This window comes from Vidua chalybeata, chromosome 15, assembly GCF_026979565.1.
Source record: "Vidua chalybeata isolate OUT-0048 chromosome 15, bVidCha1 merged haplotype, whole genome shotgun sequence".
NCBI lineage: Eukaryota > Metazoa > Chordata > Aves > Passeriformes > Viduidae > Vidua > Vidua chalybeata.
Window position 1 is genome coordinate 11405248 of NC_071544.1, and position 17403 is coordinate 11422650.

Consider the following 17403-nt stretch of genomic DNA (forward strand, 5'->3'; position numbering starts at 1 on the left):
GAGGGACACTTGCATCACTGTAGAAAAGGACCTCAGGTTCTTAACCCTTCAGGACAAATGGTTCACCAAGGGCAAACAAAATACTATGGCCACTGACTGCACGGAAGCAGATCCCATATTCAGGGGAAGTTGCAGTGCTGAAGAAGCTGTAACTATGTTGCTTACAAAACCACATCTTTAAGCAGGATGTTTGACAAGTTACATTTATTGAAACATGGTTGCAGTAAGCTGCCCAGTCCAGGAATGCCTACAGGAAAGTACAGAATCACCTCTCATCCCCCAGCAGTTTTAGGGCCCAGGGCCCCTGCTCAGGGCACAGCCATGCCGTGCTTTGAACCAACGCCCACTGGGCACTGCCAGCAGCGGGGGTGGTTGCCTTTGCTCCCCCCCATCACTTGTCACTGTAACATACTATGGGGGGTCAGTGCTCTCTCAGGAGTCACTGTGTGGCAGCTGCAGGACAAGAGTGCAACAGTCAGAGGACATGGGCGCAAGTCTGGTTACAAGAAGCTGGAGGTCAAGAAGGAGTGAGTTCCAGTTTTTAAAAGGAAGATTTATTTAACAAGTTTCACTTAGCGCAATACACCTAAAAAGGAAATCACAATACAATGAAAGATTAAATCAAGGCCTCAGAATTTTATACGAACACCAAGACCAAAATCCTAAAGTAGCCGTATTGCGTCTCAACATGTTTCCCCCATTAACTTAAAAAAAAAAAAGCTTTAACATGCCTTACAGGATATTAAAAGAAATAAACTAGAACTAACATGCCAAATGTTCACTTTGATTTTCAGACACAGCTCCTATATTGGATCTTTACAAAAAAGCATGTCTCTTTCAACATGTATTCAAAACAGTGTTGGATGTAATATGGTATAAGAGCAACATTTAACATAATTCAAACAGCTTTAACCTAAATACGCTTACTGCTTAAATACACTCCTACAACAAAACTAACTTGAGAAACGCTCCAAATTGTTTAACAGTTATAGTCCTTACTTGGTTATTACATCCTAGATGAATGTTCATTTCTGTATGTTCAAAAATACTGAACCTGAAAGGTTTTAAAACAATCCTGAATTCACTTACAGTAAAGCATAAATCACAAGCTTGTATTGCAAAACTGTTAAACTTAGTTTTTTGTTTTTTTGTTTTTTAAAAAAGATGTGACCAAAAGTCAGCGATTGGTTACATTCCCCAGCCACCACTCATGTTGGACATGTTGGACATGCCGCCCATGCCATTCACTCCCATGGATGCGCGGTTCCCACTGCTGTAGTAGCTGCTGTTCATGGCGCCCTGGCTCCCGGGGTCTGAGGGGGAAACCGACAGCAGGTTCACAGCTGCCTCAGGCCGACTCGAAGCATCCTTGCCCCAACGCCTGTCCTTGCTGGGCCACCTCGTAAATACCGTCTACCGTGCCCAACGCTGCAAAGTGTCAGTTTACAGCTCCGTACCCAAAGCCAGTTATCGGATGTTCAATGACAGCACGAGCTCTGCATCACCCCCCTTCCCAAGCCAGAGCTTTACCACTGCTCTGGGGGAATAGGGAGGACCCAGCCTCCCATGACCCCCTCCCCCATTTGTACTGCATTTAAACAAAGCTTTCTCCAGCTTTCGGATTAAGAAAAGTGATCAGAGCAATGCAAGTCTGAGACTGGCATTTCCTGCCCCTTTCAGAATAGTTTTCCACATTTCCCCCCCTCAGCTCCCCATTGCAGCTTTGAATCGATCCCTCCCATTCCCCAAAGTTCACAGTAGCCACACTTTTAACTTTCAGAGGCTGTGCTGCCCAGGTTATAACACAACCCTTTAACACCAGTGAAGGGCATGTTAAGTCAGCTGCACCTGGCCCAATGGAAACCAGCAAAGAAATGCTCTTACCATAGCCACTCATGCTGCTTTGACCTCCATATCCTCCTCCATAACCTCCACTCAGCTGCTGGTTGCCTGGAGCTCCGTAACTGGATTGGCTCCCTTTTAAGTTAAGGGTAAAAACATTAAGAACTTGCCGGTCAAGATCTGCTCATCATCAACAAACCCAGCCCTCACCCAACCAACAGCCCCTGCACTCTGGCACTACCTTGCTCACACCAAGGGAAGTTTAACATGCTCAAGGAAAGTGATGGGGTTTCTAAAGACATCCCTGCAATCAAGCAGCAACAAGAACTTTAGAAATTACTTTTACAATTTCTGTGGACTATACTAAACAGGATCAATCTGCACTGTAACACACCCCAAAAAACTTAAACTTGATTTAAGGGACCTCACACCAAGTGCTGCCCTTCCAGAAGCACAGAAGCTCATTAACTGGAGTCACTCATGTGTACATGGTCCTGACAGACTTATTCCTGCTCCAGACTGATTGTGTATCACATCACAGCACTGCTGTGGCTCAGACACAGATACCTCTGTTTAAACAAACAACTGCTCTTCACCTCATCACTTGCCTACACTCCTTTCTATAGTTTTAGTATCAGCTTTAGAACTACAAATATTTTGTAACCAAACACTCTAAGAGCAGCAGTGTATCCACACCCTCCCCCACCCCAGCACCCTCCAGAGAAAGGAGCTCCCCAGAAACCAACCCCACCTTCATCTCCGAAACCAGCCCAGCTGGGTGTCAGGAGGGTATCTGTCTTAGAGGCATAACTGCAACAGGCATTTAAGACTTGTGCTGCAAACACATATTTTAGATTTTTAAACAATTTTGGGGTTTGCCAGAGCAATTCAGACAATTTCTCCCAATTCCAAGTATCTCTCTCTCACCACCAAGACTCAGCTTGAATGGCAGGTCACATGCCACAGATACATCCTCCATCACCGAACTATGTTCTGGTATCCCCCAACAGGGAAGGGGAAGGAGAATAAAAAGGACAGGCATCTCCCAGATTTTGCACTACCACACTCCCAAAGAAGCCACTCATCTCACCAGGCACACCACACTCAGCATCACAAGTTTATTCAACCTATTAAAGCTCAAATGTAATCCCAAAAGGTTTATATACCTGGCAATGTGCTAGTGTTCCAATCTTGGACTACCCCTTCCGACTCCTTGACTGTGTGATTAAGACAGAATGTTGAATTTCAGTTTTGATGCCAGGCACACAATAAAGCAGGAGCTGTACAAAACGAGCCAGCTTCCTTCAATAGCAAACACTTTTTTGGAAGTGCAGTGAGACCATTACATACCCATTGCTCCCATCATCTGACTGCCATAGGCACCACCAGTTCCTCCTGCTGTAGAATTCAGGAAGAGTTCTACATATCTGTGTTCTGGAAGAAGAAAGTTTTCCCATGAGAGCATTTCACCAAACCCATGCAGCGTGTCTCACTGCAAGTGAAGCTGCAGAGAAATCTCTGGCATTCCAGTTGCAGCAGATGCACTATACCGCAGTGCTGGCAGCTCCCTAAAGCCGCCTCTTCCGAGCAGCCGGACTTACGCATATTTGCTTTGTCTTTGGACATAGCAGCCACTGCGTCCTCATGAGTAGCAAATTCAACGTCTGCCTCTCCGGTTACTCTGCCATCTGGTCCGATTTCAATGTGTACTCTTACAGGGTTCAGAGGTGAGAAGAACTACACATGGAACAGTCACACAGATTAAAACGCACCAATGCAACAGTTTGGGTTTACAACAAGCCATTTTCTCCAGAGGAACACTCCAGCTGCAGGGTAGCTGGTATGTCCCCACAAGGACCCCGGGACCCAAAGCCATGCACTGGGGAGCAGCATGTGGCACTCACGTTGTAGATGTCGTTCTCCGTGGCTCTGTAGGGCAGACCTCGCATGTGGACGCAGTGGCCGGTCGTGCTCTGGAAGGTGGACGATCCGTCGCCGTACCTGTGGTCCGACATCCCTGCGGAGAAAAGAGTCCATTCTAGGTCTTTCAGATGTATTTTAGTTTCTTTTGGGACATGTCGTAAGTTCAGTTACTGTTCCTATTAGAGATCCTTACCTCTTCCAAATCTATCAGAACCAAACCCATAGCCATCATTATACCCATTGTAGTCATCATAACCTCCATAACCTAGAAACAGATTGGACATGTTCATTTCAACTACACAAAGATCCAAATAAACTTTTCATTTCGACTACAGAAAGATCCAAATACACAGTACACACTGCAAACAACGACTACTACAACATTTCATTTCTTCTACAAGAATTAAGGCCAAGGACACATACACAGCTGGGGAGACACTACCAGGTCCAAGAGTTGCTGCTTTTCAAACGAGCAGCTCCCTGGGCCCCCGTGCACTTACCTCCTCCGTAGGCTCCGCGCCTCATTCTCTCCAAGCTACTTCCTCTACCCAGACTGTTGTATCCGCGCGTCAGGCCGGGCCTGTCGTACGGACCAGGTCTCTGCATGGCCAACAGCTTGCGGGGAGGGTCGTAGTGAGTGCGCACCTCTGCTCGGCTACTCTTGAAGATCTCAATGTACCTACAAGCGTTTGCACAGGAAGAAGTCAGTCTTTGATTCCTTCCACAAACACCTCACAACTTCACATTACAACAAGCCATTTAGTCATAGCCTTGACACTGGCAGTAATTTTAAGCCAGGTTTCCTTACATTATGTAGGCAATGACTTTCTATTACTAGCACTACATTACATTTAAATCAGTGTATTTTCAAGAAATTAAAATTACTGAAGGGTTTATGTGCTCCTCATACTTTGCAGTATATCCCAGCCTTAAGGGTGGGGGAGCAATAGTGATTCCCCACCCACCTCCCCCCAATTTAAAATGTTAGTCAAACAATGTAGGAGGGACCAGTGTCCACTCAACTCAGCACTGCTGCTCAAGGCAACAGAAACAGAGGGTTAAAAACCCGATCTCCACCGAGAGTTTAACCCATCAGGATGCCACAGAAAGCTCTGCATGTACTATTGAACCCAGCCTATGCTTCAGTGATTCAGCATAGGCAAAAGGTGCATGCTTCAATGAAAAATAGTCACAAGTAAAATTGAATAAAAACCCTTTGTGACAATTTCTTGAAAGCTATGCTTATTACATTGAAGATTAATACAAATAAGTAAATTTGTTACATTTCAACTTATAAAACAAGTTTAGAAAGTATCACATTTTCTTATGGTAGTAAGAATACTGTGCATGTCTTTAGAGCTAAAGGCAGAATTGGTGCTATTTGAGAAGTTAAAGCCATAGTCTCTCAACTTTATCATTTCCAAGCTAAAGTTTTGAATACCTGTTATTACTCATTTTCCAAAGCACATTTTAGTTTAGCCAATTTTATCTAGTATTTTTGGGTAGATCTAAACAGTCTGTGCCACACACGCACTGTAGCAATCAGTATCTTTACTCATCACCAAGTTAGAGACCACAATACTATTTGATTTGGGTGTTAACACTTTCAGAAGAGAGAATATGGATTTAATTGTTTACCATAAGAAAAGTGACAGAGCCAACCAACCATCCATCCCCACCTGTGCCCTATTCTTTCCTTGTGTTTCTTTAGAGCCTTTTCAGCTATTTCCTGTGAAGCAAACTGCACGAAGGCCTCCCCCGTACTCCTCCCCTGGAAGTCCACCGGCAATGTTATCCCATTTGGCACGATTTCCAACCCTTCAACCCAAGGACAAATAACCCCAGTAGGGGGGCAATATTAACATCACAAGCCCAGTCATGAGTTTTTTCTTATAGCTTTAAAAACACCAGAATTTAAACACTTTTAAGAGAATGGTATGTTGATTCTAGAACACCAGAATAAAAAAGGCACGTCAACAAAGAGCTCCACGATCACATACCATTCAATTCAGGTTCTTAACCCACCCTGCAGAGCTCAGAAATGCTCTGAGGGTCAGGGACAGCCCCTCAGAGAAGGCATCTAATGCAGGGTGCGTTAAGAACTTCACACATTATTACAGACCTCGTCAATTCTGTGAAAGTATTTAAGATGAACTTTTTAAGAGAACTTAAATTCAAACACAGCAAGTTAAACAGCTTTATACAGAACAAGTAATTTTACTAGAAGTCACTCACGTAAAATAATTAGTCTTATGCAAACATCAAGTTTCAGCATTTTTTTTATCTTTAGGAGCGCTTAATTAAGAAAAAAATCATGAAGTAATTTTTAAGTATTAGTTCCTGAACAGAAGAGACACATTTTATATATTAAGCACATTAACAACTTATAAAACAGCTTAAAATGCACATGCTTAGAAACTGCTCTTGTTCATATCACCAATTCAGAAAACAAAAACAAGTTCTGAGATTGTAAAACTGGAAATGTTTCTACTGTATTTTAAAGCAAAACAGCAAGCTTAATCATATCTTGTAATAGCAAAACATTTAGAAATCTAGTATTATGAAAATAATAACAAGTGAAATCCTAAACAATCAACAGATTCCATTCTTAGACATTTTAATAGTCTAATTCCAGTTTGTAAACATAAAACAGCTGCAAAAAAAAGTAAAAATTAGTCAAAACAAAACATTATCTCTTTATCCATAAAAACTTTGAGCTAGGCACATCAAGGGTCTGGTGGGTTTTTTTATCCCCATAGGAAGAGAAAAGGGGAAATCTGTAAATCTGTATTTAGGTGGAGTTCAGCAGGTTTTCTCTGCATTTCATTCAATACTAGCTCTATGTTGGGAAGAGGTCAGGGGCCTTTACTGAGAACCTGCTCCTCATACAGAGCCCAGTGGTGAGAGTGTTCTACATCCTTCACTGACCAGGGCCAATCATCCAAGGCCGGGGGTGAAGTAGCCTCCCACATGAACTGTTCCGCTTTATTTGGAAAGCAAGACACTTTTCTATAATTCTTTCTTGGAACAGCATGTCCCAACAAGTATAAATTCAAGCACCTTTTTGGCATTCCCTAAATTATTTAATTGTCAAGTACTTTAGGAAGTGATCCAAAGGATTCCTCATGCCCAGAAAACTAGTGAAGAATCGGTTTATTTACTTTTAATACCCATGATAATACTGTTGTATGTACTACTGGGCAATCCATGCCTGTTTGGTTTGTTGGGGTATTTTTAGCATAAACCAATAGTGCTATAGCTACTACTTTTATCCCACATACCTGAAAAAAACTGTACAATTTCTTCTTTACTACAGCCAAATGGGAGTCCTCTAAGACGTACAAAACCATCATTAGCTGTATCAGGGCTGTTGGGACCAGTATGCTTCAGAACCCAATCCATTTCAACGTTGTTTGACTTGAAAACTGTAAAAGGCACTTAGAATTAATGCATTCTGGAGTAGGGAAGAGTTTTTAAAGTCATTTGCCTTGAAACTAGTCAACTTATGATATGCAAGTCCATTTGTCCTTTCACATGCATTTTAAAGAGACAAAAAATGCAATTAACAAAAAACCCATCAAGCACAAACACAATGTAGTCAGTTACTAGACCAACTGCGTCAAACCTTCAACGTATCTGTGTCCCATTGTTTCTCTGTCTTTTTTCAGGGCCAATTTCACATCCTCCTCTGACTCAAGTTCAGCAAATGCTTCTCCACTTGGTCTGCCCTCCCTGGTGTAGATGAAACGGATACCCAAAGCCCCATTCAGAATTTTGCAATCTGAAAATTAAACAGAAAGGCCAGAATTACATTAATTATTACAGGAACAGTGTTACTTTGAAAGTTTCAGTGTAAAACCAAAAATGTACTGAGTATCAATTGTACCATAACAACAAAACTGGCAGCATTCCTGTTGCAACTTTAAAATGACCAATTAACTAAGACACTAACTAAAGTCACCATTCTAGTCAAACCTACAGATAAAGGATAATTGCAAATTAGCTATTTCCAAAGCTTTTCTGCCTCAAGTTGAACATACATAGCTTTTGATCTTAATTTTCTTATTAGCATGAAATAAGGAATAGTAACAATCAATGTAGAGTGTAATAAACTAAATCAGAACCAAGTCCAATACATCAAATTCCTAAAGCAGTTTTAAAAGATCCAGTCGCTACAGAAAGCATATATTTATCACCACTATTTATTACTGCAGAATGCTAATAATTTGGGCAAGGATACACACACTGAGCACTTGTATTGTCCTGACAATACAAGAACTAAACTGATTTAGCTTTAAAATTCTTGCTTCAGGTTGAACTTTCTTTAAAATCGAATCTTCTCTCTCCTGGTTGCTCAAGCAGTAAAGGCATTTGTGGCTATCCCAGCAACTCAGACTAAGCCTCTTTGTGCCGAGTTCCTGCTAGCATGAACATGGCTTTGCATCCCAGGTTCTGGCTGAAGCACTTGTTGCACTACAAACCGCACTGGCTACTGAATGCCTCCTGCAACTGCTCACTACAGCACTCCCACTGTCACAGTGTCCCTGGGAGGCACCCAGAACTGAGAGCCGAGCCCAACCCCGCTCCCACATCTCTTATTCCCCCACAACCCCACTTACCGGAGAAGAACCTCTGAACCTCTTCGGTGGAGCAAGACCAAGGCAGCCCCCGGACTTTCACAACATATCCCTCGCTGCTCTCTGTGTTAAGCATCACATTGGGGGTGAGGCTCTGCTCTGTCTCTGCTTCTGTGGTTGCTGGAAAGATCAGAACGGGCCCTTTGAGATGCTGTTCAGCACGGCCGCCACCCGCACCCCCTCAGAGCGCCCGGCGGCCCCCCTGGCCTGTGCCCCGGCCCTCCCTGATCCTCCTCTGCCTCGGGCGCTGCCACCTCACACACACGGCGCCGCTCCCGCCCCCGGCCCGCGCCCTGCCCCTTCCCCGCACGCACACATGGTGGGGCTCCGTGCTGGTTCTAGGGCTCCGAGCCTGATCCACTGTCCGGAGAGCGCCTAGTTCCGGTCAGGCGGCAGCGAGCGGGCGAGCCTGTAGCGAGAGCGCGCTAGGAAATGGCGGCGGGTGCTCCCGCTTCCGCTGGGCCGGGCCTTCCTCCGCACAAAGAGCGCGGTCCCAGACGCCGCCCTGGCGGGCCCGCGGCCCCCGACGATGGCGCAACGCCCGCAGCCGGCTCGCAGGGAGGGCCGCGTGACGAGAGGGCACCGAGCACCGCGAGCCTTCGCCGAGCACGGGACCGGCCGCGGCGTGGCCGGGGTGGGTGCGGGGCGCATGTGCCCCGGTGGGGCCCGGCCCCACCCCCGAGACCCCGCGCGCCGCCTGTGCGCACGCGCCGCCCGCCCGCCGCGCCGAACAAAGCCCCGGCCCCGCGCGCCCTGGGCGCCGCTCGCCGCACTGCGCGCGCCCGCCGCCCCCGCCCCGGCCCGTCGCGAGCCCCGCGCGGCGCGGACAGCGGAGCGCTCTGGCTGCACACACCGTGCGTGCGAACTAGCACTTACCAGTTTCAAAGGCTGACGCTACCCCACGTGAAACAATCTGCTCGCTTCGGTCACTGAAGCCTGGTGTGTTTGGAGGAGATGGGGAAAGAAGAGACAATGGGTCACAATTATCATAAAAGAACGGAAAAGTTAATTCCCTCCCATTTCCTCCAAACACACCAGACCTAGCTAGATTTCACCTTGTATTACCGAGGAGGAAGGAGGAAATTGAAATAACTCATCATCTAAGAATCCTCCATCCCCTTTCCCCTTGGATCACCAGCTCATGTTTCAACTTGTCTACACAGTTGATAGAGAACCCGTGCCTAGAGTTAAGCAGGCTCCTAGAGCCCCGACACAGGTATTTGGAACCCAGAAGCTGCTCTGAGAAGTCTCCGGATGAATGCCATTCATCCACGAGTGTTTCTTCTCCAGCCAGTACCAAAACAGACTGAGCCTACATTGCCTCATCTCATTAAAAGTTCCGAACTACTAACAACCACCCCACCCCCACAGCTGGAGGCTTTTTGACTTTTTTTAAGTGCATGCTCAAGTTTACGTAAGTAAATCAAACAAAACATGGCGAACTCGTTTACAGAAATGCAAATTAGATCAGTAAGTGGAACCGTGCTACAGTCACTTCCTGCACAAAGCTCTCTTCTCCATTTCACTTGCCGAACGCCCATTTTGTAAGGCGGCAGGAGCTGGGCAGGAGCGGCGGGGGAGGGGGCAGCGCCTCCGCCTCTTTCCAGGGAGGACTGGCGGGAAGCGGCCATCCCGCCCACCCGCTTGGCGGGACGCTTAAAGTGCGCTGGAGCAGCCGGGAACCCCTTGAGTTCCCGCTCGGCACCGCCATGTCTACCCCCGCCAAGCGGCATTGCCAGAGCCCCGCCGGCTCCCTCGAATCCAGCTTCCAGAAGCGCCTCAGGAAGATTTCCATCGAGGGGAACATTGGTGAGCTCGGCGGTGCGGGAGGTGGCTCAGGGTAGTAGGGAAGGAGGGGGGAAGGAGGAGGTGTCAGGCCGGGAGCACCCTAAGGGGCTGGGGTGCCGGGGGACAGTGAGAGAGGGGCGGCTGCGGCGCTTGCCCCCCCCCCCCCCGGCTCTGCGAGCAGCGGGGGGCTCTGCAGGGCGAACCGCACCGGGACATGATCCCGGAGCAAGGCTGGGACGGATGGGGAGCTCCCGGAGCCGGGTGCCCGTCAGTTACACCGAGGCGCAGGGCGGGCTCGGGAGCACAAACCCCCGGTGCCCCTCCACACACCACCACCACCACCCCCCGGGCTGCAGCACTCGTCCGCTCCCGCCCGCGCCAAGTCCCAGCGCCTGCGCGGCCGCTCCCTCGCTCTCCCCGCTAAGCTCCGCCCGCCACGGCAGCTCTAAAATGTCGGCTGCTCCTCGGCCGCCCTTATCGCCCGCCGGGCCGGGCGCGGCCCCTCTGGCGAGAAAGATCAGCGCAGTTTGCTCCACGGCGCACCCGGCCGGCCCCGCGCTGTAACAGACGTTAACAACCCTCAAACTGGCCCCTGTCCTTCAGCAGCACCACAGCAATCAACCCCCACCCCTTTGTGAACTGCTCTAATCTTCCGCAGCTGCGGGGAAGTCGACGTTCGTCAGGCTGCTGGAGAAACACAGCGATGAGTGGGAGATCATCCCCGAGCCCATCGCTAAGTGGTGCAACATCCAGACAGCCGAGGATGAGTATGAGGTAGGTGCGCTGGATTTGGGCCTGAAGAAACTGCAGGGAGTTCCACAGCCAGGGAGTTATGCCAAAATCCAGCTATACTTAGTCTGCATCAGCCAGTCATCCCCACTATCATACCACAGTTGGTCAGGCATTCAAATTGCAAAGGCAAGATACTACTGAATGTGTATTTCAAATCACATCCCCGACTCCACAGGAATCACACTAAAATCTGGAACTCAAACTGCTCAAAGAAGCTGTCACGAAAACCACCATCACACCTGAGGAAAAAGAGTCTCTTAGGTCCTTTGCCTAAGCATTTTCTTAGTTAAAAGAAGAAAGCCATGAATTTTTATTTAAACTTTTTTTCTCTCACCTTCTAGGAACTTTCAACATCTCAGAAGAGCGGAGGAAACTTACTTCAAATGTTGTATGATAAACCCACAAGATGGGCTTACACATTTCAAACTTATGCTTGCTTGAGCCGAGTAAAAGCACAATTAAAACCTGTCTCAGCCAAGCTATGTGAAGCAGAACATCCAGTGCAATTTTTCGAAAGATCTGTGTACAGTGACAGGTAATTACTCTCACAGCACAGCAAGTACGCACATCAACAATTTCCAGGTCTTTAAAGACATGGAGCTGAGGAAACACTTGGTATTTAAACTAATACCTGCAATGGAGCAGGCTTGATTAAGGCATTTTTTTCAACACAATCATTCTGATTGCAAGTATTTTGGTAGTTCACTTTTGACATTCCTGGCATGAGACTGATGTCTTTCATTGCAGATACGTGTTTGCTTCTAACCTGTTCGAGTCTGGAAGTATTAATGAAACAGAGTGGTCTATTTATCAGGACTGGCACACGTGGCTTTTGAATCAGTTTCAATCAGATATAGAACTGGACGGCATGATATATCTCAGAACCACACCTCAGGTATGCTTACTAAAAATGGAGGTTTCTCGATTCCAATTTCATTTTCCAGAGGCTTAAAGAGGGTACAAAAAATTATTCTAGACTTAACTCATTTATGTTCAGCCAAGCATTTAAAATTAATGGTCACTAATGTCTAGCATTAGTCCTTCCAAGTTAAGGGCCACTTGATCTGTTTAGCTGATTTAACCTACAACACATGATTAATGACCAGGTTTATACTTTTTTTTTTCCCCAGAAATGCATGGAAAGGCTACAGATGAGGGGAAGAAAAGAGGAACAAGGAATTGAGCTTGAGTATTTGGAAAACCTCCACTACAAACATGAAACCTGGCTTCATGAAAGGACTATGAGGTAGGAACCCATTTTCTGTAGCAAGTTTCAACTTGCAGGCAAGGCTCTTTCCTACCTTAAAGTCTTAAGTTTTATCGAGTTTAGCGCAAGTCAAGCTTTAACTCGGGCAGTTGGATACACTTGTATTTATACCCGCTGCAGGTTTCAAGAGATGGAACTTAATCTAATTTGAAACATTTTGTTAAGCATTAGCTTCAACTAGGAAGCCTTACAGTTGTAACTCCAGCAAGGATATGGATTTTGCTAATTGGAAGGACTCAGGAAGAAGACATTTAAAATGGTGTTCAGGGGCCAATCACATACATTTCTAACTACACAGTTTCTGTTGCAATATAAGGGGCAAAAAAGGCCCCAACTGTCTTTAAACTACCAGGACTGTATTTCAACCAAGTTTAAATATTAATCCTAACTTACATTTTAACAATAATCAAGGTTTTTGGCAGACTTGTTACACACAAGAAACCCAATTAGCAACTGAGTGATGTCTGCACACCTTCCCTTAAGTTCCTCTTGACTCTTACTGGCTTTCCCATGTAAAGAATCTCTGAACATGAAAACACACTCTAGATTTTTCCCTAGGAGTCCAAAATATTCTACTGAGGGGGAAGCATTACAATTCCAGGAAAAGTACATTATCAATTTGATCTACTTGCTGAAGTTTCACATAGGACGACCCAAATGCTTAGAAGACAGTGCATAGTGTGGAATTTTGGGGATGTTTACATTGTGTACACATTCCAAACTCAGTAAGCAAGCACTTCCTCTGTTTGTAATAGGAACTGGAGTGTGCAAGCACAAGTTAGAATGTTGTTCAGCACACATACTGCGTTTTAGAAATGCCTTCCACACTCAGAAAGGCTAACTACTGTTCCCATCTGTTCCTAAACTGAAGCCAAAATGGTCTTGCTCATGTCCAAGACGTTATAAACACCAGTCTTGTAACCCGTTAAAGAGCTCATCCTTATGAAAGGAAGCTTTAAAATTGCATCTTGGTAAGTGGATTAAGTGGGGGATACACAGGGCAAAGGAGACTTTGAAAAAAATACTCCATCTTACAATTCTAAAATCAGTTCCTGCTAATTGATTCCATGACAAGAATGAGATAAAGAAAATTAAGGTAAAAACTATCTTCACCCCCACTTGTACATTACAGCTAAATACTAAGAGTCCAGATTTGTGAAATATATGAAGAGCAATTAAGGACAAACTTGGCACGGGCTTTATGTTTAAGTTATGAGCATCAGATTTAACATTTCAGGTGCATGTGGTAATCAAGAGCAGGGGTCTTGAATGCGCACAGTATTTCATGTAGATTTTACTCAAACTATGTTCTTCCATTTAACAGAGTCGATTTTGAGAACATTAAGGAGATTCCTATTCTAGTTTTGGATGTTAATGAAGATTTCAAGACCGATAAAATTAAACAAGAGTATCTGATTGATGAAGTAAGTATAAAGTATTGGGGGATTTGTATCTGCTCTTCTGCAGTTATCATGCATGCAGTGACACTTCCAAATAGAGTGGGGAGGGAGAGTAAACAACCATTTGAGGAGACAAGGTGGGAATAAAGAGGTCACTTCAGTCAAAATGGTGTTTACCAATTCCAATGAAAGGCAAGACTTGGGAAGTAAATGCCAAAAGAAATTCTGGTGTTGTTTGGCCAGTCATGGGGGGGTAAAAACCTCCACCTAATACTTACAAGCATGAGGAAGTGCTCTCCTAGCAAACCTTATAAACCATTTTCTTCATCTTGCTCTGGGTCATCAATTTGAGATTACTGGAGAATGACTCCTTTAAGACAAGACTAATTCCCTCAATTAAACAGCTCTAAATAAACCAGGAAGGGGAGCCCAATGATCAGTTGTGGAGGTATTTGTCATTGCACCTTTATGGAAACCAGCAATTAATAGCTTCATATTGAGCACTCAGACATACCTTGCCCCTCTGAAAGGCCACATGCATTTCAGCTCATGAATACGGGGCAAAACATCACTGGACAATTTCTTCCCAAATAAAGGGAAATGCCTGGTACTTGAATTTTTAATTGTCCAAATAATACATATGCTTTTTTTTTTTTTTGATAGGTCAAGTCATTCCTGACTTCTTTAGAAGATGAAAATTAATTTGAATAACAAGTCTCTGAAGTTCATTCAACAATCTGTGTGTTAAAACATTTACTTAAACCAAATGCATTACTTGTACAGCTTATTTTAAAGCAAGCCTTGAAATGTAATAACATGATTTGGGGTTTATTTTTATCCTTGTCTGAGCAGTGTGGGTTTTGATAGACCTTTTTGTATAGCTAGAAATAAGAAATATGGGGTACTTTGATAATGTTTTTTTCCTGTATATTCTCTGCTGCTTAATAAAGATTTAAAAGTCATATTGCCTCTGGAGTGGCTGTCCCCACGGGGGAGCTCAGCGAGAGGCCGACACCCTGTAAACAGATAACAGGCGCTGAGCAGGGCTGTTTTGCAATAACTGGCATGGGTTCACCATTTTAAGACGAGACTGTTATGGCGTCCAGAAACCTTTACTTTCAACTTCTGCTTTACTGAGTGGCCGTTTCCACCGGATTTACGCTACTTAAGGCTGGACGTTAGACCTGCAATAAACTGTAATTTACGCTTATCTCGGTTGCGATCTCACGCCCACCACCCCACCCCACCCCCCCCAGCACGGGGAGGGACCCGCGGGCGCGGCAGCGGCGGTGGAGGCGGGACAGCGACCCCGAGGAGCCCCCGCGGCCCCGCCCGACACGACGCACGCGGCCGGGGGGGTTGAGCGGCGCACGCGGCCGGGCCCGTCCCCGCCGCCTCCCCTCCCCCCCCCCCGCGCCATCGTGAGGCCTCCGCCGCACCGGGCCCGGGCGGGCGGCACCAGGGTCCGATCGCCCATTTCCCCCCCGTTCCCTCCCGCCACCCCCTCCCCGCCCGCCTCCGCTGGGCCTTACCCAAGCCGGGGATCTCGCCCTCGGTCTCCTCGGTGTGACAAGGGTCCATCTTGGCCGCGCCTTCCCCGCAGGGGCCTCAAGAAGAACAAAGCTGGGCAGGGGCGCTCAGGCGCTGCGCGAACAGAAACAAAAGCTCAGCGCCGGCCGAAGGGGCGCCCGGAAAAGGTGGATCGAGGTTCTGCGGGGGGTTTCGCAGCACTCCCGCGGGGATGGGCCGCGATACAGCCGCCGGTACTCCCGGTACCGCCCGCTCACTCCGTCTGCGCAGCGCCCGTTCCGCGCCTATAAATGGCCGCCGGCCGCGCAGCGCCGCGCGCTGACGTCACGCGCCGCCCGCCCCCGCCAGCCAATGGCCGCGTGACAAATTGAACGCAGCCAGTCACGTCCGGCCCCCCGCGCGCGCGGTGGGGGGGGGGAGGGGGGAAATAATGGAGGGGGGAGCGCGCGACCGCCCCGGGGGTCCCGCGAGCCCCTGTGCCCCCCGCGGCCGCCGGGGAACCCGGGTTCGAGTCCCCAGGGACCCGGGTTCGAGTCCCTGCCGCCGGTGTCGGCTCCGGTTCGAGTCCCGCCCCCGCCCGTTCTGCTCCCTGTTTCCCGAACATGGCGGCGGCCTTGTCGCTCCCCCCCACGCCCGCCCCGTCGCCCCCCACTCGGCCCCGTTCCCCCGGCACCCCCGCTCACGGCGAGCTGCAGCCGCGGGGCTCCGGCGGCGATCGGCGGCTCCGCGCACTGCAGCACCGCCCGCCGCCGGTGTCAGCAGGGCTGGGCTCCGCCTCCCGCCGCGGCGGGGGCCGGGCACGGCGGGGCCTGCGCGGGCCTGGCCGGGGAGGCCTTGAGGGCTCCCCCGCACCTTCGAGGCCCGCCGTGTGGCAGCCGGGGCGTGGGGAGCGCAGCCCGAGCTGAGCAGCCCCGCTCGGGCACTGCTGGGGCTGTTTGGGTTTGGCGCAGGAGGTTCCTGTGCCGGAGCTGCGCCTGCAGTCCCCGAGTGGGTGCCGGGAACGGCTGTTCTCACGTGCCCTCTGCGCCCTCAGACCGCGCTGTCCCAAGCAGACCCACCGTCTCCACAAAAAACCACGAGCTGAAGCAACTTCAGGTTAAAATAGCTTCAAGGGAGCCTTGCTGAGGGATTGAACAGATAAGAGGTGACCTTAGGACCGTGGAGGTGTGGCACCGACTCCAAGCTTTGTTTCTGGCCGAGTGTTAGTGAGTGTAAAGCAAATCCCTTTGCTAATCCGTTTTGAGGCCTTTGCGTTTCTAGCAGTGTCATAATGATATTTTTTGGCTTTTTATAGTGTATATTAATATTCATACACTTACATTTACTATGTGTCATTTTATTAGTACTGATTGGTATTTTTAGTCCCCATTGCTGCATTTGAAAAAGGGCAGAAAATGGATTTTCTGTTGTTTATGCATCATGATCCACGTGATTAAATGACTTTAAAGAGAGCTGTAATGGCTGTTCTCTTGTTATCTAATTTACAGTGAGAAATGAAGCCTGATTTGCCTAATATTTTCTTGATCTTATGTTTATTTAGTTAAACAGGATTGTGATGTAAGACCTATCTTTAGAGGTATCTTAGGAAATGAAAGTCATCCTGTGTTCATACTGACAATAAGTTCTAGATATCCTTCCAGTGTTAGGAGAAAGGTCATATGACTTCTTTCTGCAAATATGTAACTGCTACTAATCTTAGGCAAAAAACTCAGCCTGCATTTGACATAACCCACAGTAAGTTTGGTAGAGCCACTTCCAGAAAAAAAGAACGTGACTGTAAGCAGCAGGGCAAGCAAAGACATAAATAGTTATCAGAAGAGTTGTGATTAGCCAATGTATAGCTGTGTTTGAAAGACAAAAATAATTAACAATTCAAATGGAATTACTGCTAACAGAGCAGCCCTTTTCCTCAGAGGCCCTGGCTTGTTAAGTGCCTTTGCACATGGTGGTGGTCACATGGTATGTGAGCACTCACACAGAGGGAGACAGGAGATAAAAATCTTCCTGAAAACATTGGTGCAGTTTCTTCCTTCCATGATTTCTTCTGGGACTCAGGCATCATGTTTACCTGGCTTTTGTTTTATGGTGTGAGCCTGACACCTGCACCTTCCCCTCCAACAGACCCAGCTGAAATCCAGTGTGTCTGTCACAGCTCACGCTGCAGCTCTGGGTACGTGTTTTTTTCCTGAAAGGGCTTTGTTCTACTTCAGAAGTTCACTGTTTC

General features: G+C 47.4%; 2 protein-coding genes across 14 annotated transcripts; one reads left to right on the forward strand and one right to left on the reverse strand.

Annotated features, from left to right (window-relative positions):
• Nucleotides 1-532: 532 nt before the first annotated feature.
• On the reverse strand, nucleotides 533-15962 carry HNRNPH1 (heterogeneous nuclear ribonucleoprotein H1). Of its 13 annotated transcripts, none has more exons than XM_053956209.1 (16): nucleotides 15863-15962; nucleotides 15182-15293; nucleotides 9279-9338; nucleotides 8385-8522; nucleotides 7391-7546; nucleotides 7047-7190; nucleotides 5445-5583; nucleotides 4266-4444; nucleotides 3959-4030; nucleotides 3747-3880; nucleotides 3444-3579; nucleotides 3193-3276; nucleotides 3009-3059; nucleotides 2594-2677; nucleotides 1885-1977; nucleotides 533-1313 (listed from the first exon to the last, which is right to left on the reverse strand). In XM_053956209.1, the coding sequence occupies exons 2-16, from the start codon at nucleotides 15228-15230 to the stop codon at nucleotides 1189-1191; spliced, it is 1644 nt and encodes a 547-aa protein (XP_053812184.1). In that variant the 5' UTR covers nucleotides 15231-15293; nucleotides 15863-15962; the 3' UTR covers nucleotides 533-1188. The 13 variants fall into 13 exon arrangements, with proteins under 13 accessions (XP_053812184.1, XP_053812197.1, XP_053812185.1 ...); XM_053956222.1 differs by lacking the exon at nucleotides 15863-15962 and adding an exon at nucleotides 2084-2146 and having other exon boundaries at nucleotides 15182-15477; XM_053956210.1 differs by lacking the exon at nucleotides 15863-15962 and having other exon boundaries at nucleotides 3747-3859; nucleotides 15182-15477.
• LOC128795472 (deoxycytidine kinase 2) lies at nucleotides 9626-14611 on the forward strand. The gene is made up of 7 exons (XM_053956223.1): nucleotides 9626-10211; nucleotides 10849-10964; nucleotides 11324-11517; nucleotides 11730-11877; nucleotides 12113-12228; nucleotides 13574-13673; nucleotides 14313-14611. The coding sequence occupies exons 1-7, from the start codon at nucleotides 10112-10114 to the stop codon at nucleotides 14349-14351; spliced, it is 813 nt and encodes a 270-aa protein (XP_053812198.1). The 5' UTR covers nucleotides 9626-10111; the 3' UTR covers nucleotides 14352-14611.
• Nucleotides 15963-17403: the final 1441 nt, after the last annotated feature.

Bases quoted from the DNA above. Each gene is read 5' to 3' on its own strand.
- HNRNPH1 (XM_053956222.1), bottom strand. From the start codon at position 15,230: ATGGACCCTTGTCACACCGAGGAGACCGAGGGCGAGATCCCCGGCTTG. The intron at 3,881-3,958 runs GTAAGGATCTCT...TGAAAGACCTAG, and splicing joins TTCTGATAGATTTGGAAGAG to AATGGACTCTTTTCTCCGCA. The intron at 3,277-3,443 runs GTAAGTCCGGCT...TTCTTCTTCCAG, and splicing joins CAAAGACAAAGCAAATATGC to AACACAGATATGTAGAACTC.
- LOC128795472 (XM_053956223.1), top strand. From the start codon at position 10,112: ATGTCTACCCCCGCCAAGCGGCATTGCCAGAGCCCCGCCGGCTCCCTC. The intron at 10,965-11,323 runs GTAGGTGCGCTG...CTCACCTTCTAG, and splicing joins CAGCCGAGGATGAGTATGAG to GAACTTTCAACATCTCAGAA. The intron at 13,674-14,312 runs GTAAGTATAAAG...TTTTTTTGATAG, and splicing joins AAGAGTATCTGATTGATGAA to GTCAAGTCATTCCTGACTTC.